This window comes from Gastrolobium bilobum, unplaced genomic scaffold (assembly GCF_033153095.1).
Source record: "Gastrolobium bilobum isolate Gb01-03AN ecotype WA unplaced genomic scaffold, APGP_CSIRO_Gbil_v1 utg3329, whole genome shotgun sequence".
NCBI classification, from domain to species: domain Eukaryota; kingdom Viridiplantae; phylum Streptophyta; class Magnoliopsida; order Fabales; family Fabaceae; genus Gastrolobium; species Gastrolobium bilobum.
Window position 1 is genome coordinate 117,660 of NW_026895337.1, and position 6,827 is coordinate 124,486.

At 42.3% G+C, this 6,827-nt stretch overlaps 1 protein-coding gene across 1 annotated transcript; it reads left to right on the forward strand.

Moving 5' to 3' along the window:
* Positions 1 to 3,876: 3,876 nt before the first annotated feature.
* LOC133306348 (uncharacterized) lies at positions 3,877 to 4,470 on the forward strand. Its single transcript, XM_061506654.1, has one exon. The coding sequence runs from the start codon at positions 3,877 to 3,879 to the stop codon at positions 4,468 to 4,470; it is 594 nt and encodes a 197-aa protein (XP_061362638.1).
* The last annotated feature ends 2,357 nt before the right edge of the window (positions 4,471 to 6,827 follow it).

The window sequence follows — 6,827 nt, forward strand, 5'->3', positions numbered from 1 at the left end:
TAATATAATATATATTAAAGATGCAGTTTGAGGGTGGTATGGGATGACTATGAAGCCCGCATATATAGCTAACCTAATAATGACTCCACATGCGCGTACCTGTCCCAGTAAATTCAGATTACTCCACATGATATTTATGTACATATTTATCATGTTTAAACCTATACAATATTAGACTGATCCCTTGGCAAGGGTCTCTCTCTTTCATAAATATTATATATATGTATATAGGGGCAGGTTATATTTATAAACTTTTTTGTTTACAAACTCTTACAAACTACACTATGTAGGACCGGTCCTACATTAATCACACAGTGTACGACCGGTCCTACATTAGTGTAATTGCAAAAAAAAAATTGTAAACGGAACATGTCTCATGTACATATTATACATTGCAATGGCAAGGGAATAAGAGAAGTAAGTCAAATAATTTTTATATCTCACTCCATACGACTAGTGACAAGTAAGCCCTAACACAAGTTGCCTGGGATGGTGATGGAGTCAGACGAAGATCTAAATAGTCTCTAGTACTCTGGTTTTGGAGTTGATAAGAAAACATTATTTGCTTCATTGAATCACATGTTTTGCTGAATTTGATACCATGCATCATGGTCATCATGGATAGCAAAACCACCTTACTCCACTTTGGCTGGTCTCTCTTTTTTCTCTGTCTCCTTATATAAGTTATTAATAATTTTATATTATATTTCTCTAACACAATCATTCATATGAGTATTTATTGAACTTGAAAATTGGACAACACACAAATTTAACTATTATAATAAACTTCATAATAATTTTCTAACGCATCACATTAGACAAGTGTCCATTAGATTTGAGGGGTGAATAAAGCACACAAGTTCATCTATATTAAATAACTTCACAATATTTAATTATTTATTAATAAAATTAAAACGGTGAAAATCAAAGTCATAGCCTTGTTCAGAGAGACTAACGTATGAAATTGTTGTATAATAAGATTTTCGATTGTGCACTATATACTTGTTTCGTTATGGGGAAGGAGGAGAGACCCATAACAAATAAGAATGGGCTTGCATGTGAAATTGAAAGCTGTTTTATTTGAATGGGACATAGCGAATCTCCCAACCGTCACCCGCTTCTGCCATAAAGCTTGAGTTTGACAGCAACTGAATTCCTAAAACAAATATTACCCCTTTTGATATATGGACGCTATTTTAGTTCGGCTGCAAATGGAATTGGCCCCACCAAATACCCAACCCAACAACAATTCACATGACACCACTATTAATTTTTTTTATTTTTTATTTTTGAAATATTCAATCCGTTCATAGTTTCACGATTAATTCGATTCGGGACGAGTTCCGAAATTAAGGCTTTAAATTATTCTCAAAGGCAGTACAGGGAAGGATCGAGCACATGCTCTCATCCCACCTACTCAGTTCTGTGACGTCAACTGAGCTATCATCATTTGAATACATCACTATTAATAATATATCCAACGTTATTAATATATATATTTATTTTATTATTAAGTAATTTTCAATATTGACCTTATTAAATGACATGAAGTTACTTTTTATCAATTAAACCAGCATAGAATTTTATTCAATAGTAAAAAAAAAATACATTGTTAACAATCTTTTTCATATAATATTGGTAAATTTCAGCAATTTTGATTTAGCTTGTTTTACCCGTAGAGTTGGCCAATTGAAGTACTTAATAAAGTTGGCTCTTATAATTAGGAGGATTGAAGATCAGCTGCATTCAAAACCCGATAACCTTGAAGACAATTGAAAGCAACATGAAGGAGGTAAAGTTGATACCTTTGACCTTTGAAAACACATTGCGAGAACGTGGAAATTATTTTTTATTTTTTTTAAATTGCGTCTAAGACACTTAACGATCTGAATGTGATAGTTATATTAAAAAAATTGCTAACATGGATGATGTTATGGATCCGTATAATGAGCTCATTAAGTAGCAGGCCCAACAAGGAGCAATCCAAGATATGGATTGATGCTAATAAAGGATAGATATTCATTAAGGATACTAATCCTAATACGACAGCATAGTCAACAGGCCTAGATCCTCACCAAAGTAATCAAAGGCCCATCCACATTACCTACAGGTAACCTCTATAAATACAAAGGTAAACCCTAAAGGTACGTACGCTCTCTCTCTCTTACTGTTATGTTGTCACTGTGCGCACACACACACCCCATTGACTAACGCCGTTATAGTATTTTGTGCACAGTGATCTGCTTGAGGGTATCTCCTTCATAGATACCTTGGAGAGGGCACTAGATCCAATATCAACATATACTAGCCTATTGGGCTAGACATCTCTGTCTCGAGGACAGAACATTGGCGCCGTATGTGGGGAATTCATCTCTGAATTTGAAGTTCCCACCAATCTGATAAGGGATGGCAATCTAGACGAGGATCAGCAGTAGTCAGCAGCCACCACAAAACCAGAATCAACCGATGGATCCAGTCCTGGAGGAGGTAAACCAGCCTCAGAACCAGATCGGAGACAACGTGGATTACGATCACGTCCAGGTCGAGGACGACGTCTCAGACACCGCATCTACTCCAGCGCGTCGAGGTAGAGGGGTGGAGGCAAACGTGGCTCCAATCAGAAACAACCCTTTCCCAGCATCCAGGAGATCTTACTGCGCGTATTGCCCAACCGGCTGATCCGGATACTCGGTTGGCCAATAATGCATTCGCCGCAATCATGTAACAAATTGCAGAACTGGAGACCCACAATAACTTGCAACGGCAGCAGGATTTCAGGGTTATAAGGGAGAAGAATAACAGGGGGATGCAAGACCTGGAGCAGCGCTTAACGCGGCTGGCTGGACCAGGAACAGCCGATGTAGAAGGTCAACCTGCCAATGGCCGAGAAGGAGCTCGGAACGTAATTCAGCCAAACCGGGTTCCTCATGCAGAAAATCATGAAAAACCCAACCCCGTGAATGCTGTGAACCAGAACTAGGGAAACCAGGCTGCTAATGGCCAAAATGCTCAAAACCATCAGACGCAAGCTGACGGTCAGGAGGACCAAGTTAGAACTCATCCTGCGCAGAATACTCAAGATATCCGAGGTCGGGTAGAACCCGGCGGGTATAGGAGGAAGTACAGCAGGGGGCAGTACAACAATAGCCCTTTTACTGGTGAAATACTAAACGTTGTCTTCCCGGAGGATTTTGATTCGGCACGTCTGCCAAAGTATGACGGGAGCCAGGATCCACAGGTGCATATAGATGCTTTCGACACGGATACGTACATTCGAGGAATTGATGAACCTCTCATATCCCGAATATTTGCTATAACCCTAACTGGGGCAGCACAGGCATGGTTTTCAACCCTTCCTGCTAATTTCATCGGATCCTTCGAGTAATTCGGACAGAAGTTCCTCCAGAACTTTGCAACAAGTAAGAAGCATCCGAAGTCTGAGTTCGCTCTCGGAAAGATACGACAGCAGCCCGGAGAAACCCTGCAGAAATACCTTAACTGGTTCAAGGACGCTGCATTGCAGGTCCCAGGGTTGCAAGAGAATGTCCACGTACACCTCATTGTGGCGGGTCTGGATGGTGCATCCAGGCTTGCCAAGTCGGTCTATAAGGACCCAGTGAGGACGCTGGAGGAATTCAGAACTCGTTCAAAGAAATATCTCGAACTAGAGCAAATGGAGATTGCAAATGCGCAATCTGATGAGGGCAAAAGGATAAGCCCAAGAAGGAGGAGCCCAGCCCCAAAGGAAAAGAACGAATTGACAGTAAGAAGAAAGATCTTCGCCCAAGAATCCCAGACATGAGGGATCGGGTTGGGAGATATGATAAATACACACCTCTTAATGCTTCGTGTTCTCAAATCTGGAGAGAAGTAGCCATGACGGAGATGAAGAAGGTGGACAGACCCCGGCCCATATTTGACAGAGGAGGTTTGGATAAGTCCAAATATTGTGCTTTCCATGATGGACCGGGACATACAACTGACCAATGCTGGGATCTCCGAGATGCTGTGGAGAAATTTGTAAGAGATGGACGGTTGCGTCAATACGTGATCAAAACCCAAGGGTCCAAAATCAACAAAAGAAAGGCGGGAAATAGAAAGAGAAGTAGAAGCCCAGTTCCTGAAAAGAAGAACAAGGATGAACGAGATCGCAAAGGTGATCCCAACTTTGACGAGTTCCCAGAAGCGGAATTTGATTGCAATGTAATCAGTGGAGCCCTTAGAGGAGGTGGAGACACCATAAGTGCAAGACGAAAGTACTTGAAGGAGGTCCTTTCAATTCGGGACCGCCCTAGATTCAAGGAGGATTCAAGCAAGCCATATCCCCCTTTGCTTTATTTCACAAAGGAGGACATGCATGGCGTGTTACCCGGACATGTTGACGGACTTGTTATAGCTGGTACTCTGGTAAACTGTCAGGTTAAGAAAATTTTTGTTGATGCAGGGAGTAGTGCCGACATCATCCTATAGGACGCTTTCAAAAAGATGAACCTTGATGAGGAGGACCTTGAACCTTGCAAAACTACTTTGATAGCCTTTAATGGGGAACATATGCCCCCTAAAGGTTATGTAGATCTCAGGTTGACCTTGGGAACCAAAGAAGCGTTCAAATCAGAACGGGTAAGGTTCATAGTGGCCGATTTCCCATCAGAATATAATATAATTCTTGGCAGGCCAACTATACACCAGTGGGACATGCTGGTTTCCACGAAGCACCAAAAGATAAAGATGCTAAGCAGTAAAGGCGAAATAATTACTGTTTATGGAGATCAAAAAGAGTCCAGGGGATGCTACTTTGACACTATCAAGGAAAATGAGGATGGGTATACAGGTCCATCTCGAGTTCATGCAGGGGACAAGCAAGGAAAGAACATAATCCAGCACCATCCCAACAAGCCCGTCAATGTGGTGGAACTCGACATGAGAGAAGAAGTAGTATCGAGGCCAGAACCCGACGCGAGCTAGAAAACCTGGCACTCGGGCAAGACCCCAGCCGGTTTACCCGGATTGGAAAGGCCATAGACCCCCAAACTAAGCAAATATTGGTCGACTTTCTTCAAAGCAACACAGATGTATTTGCATGGAAGTCGTCAGAGATCCCTGGCATCGACCAGCCTTTTGCTGTCACAAATTGGCAGCTTATCCAGGATCCACGCCAGTTTCCCAGAAGAAAAGGAAAATGGGACCAGAAAGAAAGCAAGTTCTACAAGAGAACGTCAAAGAGCTCTTGGATGCCGGGTTTATTCGTGAGATACAGTATACAACGTGGCTTGCCAATGTGGTGATGGTGAAAAAACCAAATGGGAAATGGAGAATCTGTACTGATTACACAGACTTAAACAAGGCCTGCCCAAATGATGCTTATCATATGCCTAACATAGACCAGCTGGTAGATAACTCGGCTAGATTTCGTCTGTTGTCCTTTATGGATGCTTATTCGGGATACAACCAGATCCCAATGTACCCGGCGGATCAAGAAAAAACGGCCTTCATTGCTGAAAAGGCCAACTATTGCTACAATGTGATGTCATTTGGACTCAAAAATTCAGGGGCAACCTATCAACGGATGATGAATAAAGTCTTCGAAGATTAGCTGGGCAAAAACATAGAAGTATACATTGACGATATGATCATAAAATCATTTGATATGATGAATCATGTCCAGGATCTCGAACAAACATTTCAAAAGCTCAGGAAGTACCGCATACGCCTCAACCCGGTAAAGTGCGCGTTTGGGGTTGCAGCAGGGAAATTTTTGGGATTCATGCTAATCCATAGAAGAATAGAAGCGAACCCTGACAAATGCAAGGCATTACTTGATATGAAAGCACCCCAAAGCAAAAAGGGAGTCCAACAGCTAACTGGTCGATTAGCTGCGTTAACCCGGTTTCTTCCGAAGTCTGCTGAAAATGCCCTCCCGTTCTTTAAACTTTTAAAGAAGGAAGCAACTGACGGATGGAACCCTGCGTGTGAAGCCGCGTTTGAGAGAGTCAATAAATGTTTAGCAACTCCACCAATCCTCTCGAAGCCAAACCTAGGAGATATTCTGATCCTGTATATGGCAGTAGGGGAGGAAACGATAAGTGTTGTACTGATCAAGGAAACTAACGAGGGCCAAGAGCCGATTTACTTTGTCAGTAGAGCTTTACAAGGAGCAGAAGTCAGATATCAAAAGCTAGAGAAAGTGGCTTTTGCTTTGCTGGTCACGGCCAGAAGATTGCGCGGCCATACTTTCAGGGTCATCAAATAGTCGTCAGGACTAATCAGCCTATCCGGCAGGTGTTGCACAAGTCGGACCTGGCGGGAAGAATGACTAACTGGGCAATTGAGCTCAGCGAATACGAAATAGATTATGAAAGCCGGAAAGCAATCAAGTCACAAGCTTTGGCCGACTTCATAATGGAATTAACGCCGGTAAATTCGGAAAACGAGGAATCCGACAGTGCATGGAAGGTCTACGTAGATGGATTCTCCAATAATAAAGGAAGTGGGGTTGGGATCATATTAGAAACCCCAGAAGGAGTAACAATTGAACATTCTCTAAACTTGGGATTCCCAACCTCAAATAATCAAGCTGAATATGAAGCTCTGATAGCCGGATTGATGCATGCTAAAGAGCACGGAGCTAGGAAAGTGCAGGTCTTCAGTGACTCGCAGTTGGTAACTTCGCAGATAGAAGGAAAGTACCAAGTTAAAGGTCTTTTGCTAATGAAGTATCTAAGTCGGGTTCGAGAAATCATGGCCGACTTTGATGAGGTGCGGGTTACTCACATCCCACGAGGGGAGAATAGCCGAGCTGACATCTTGTCAAAGTTAGCTAGCACCAA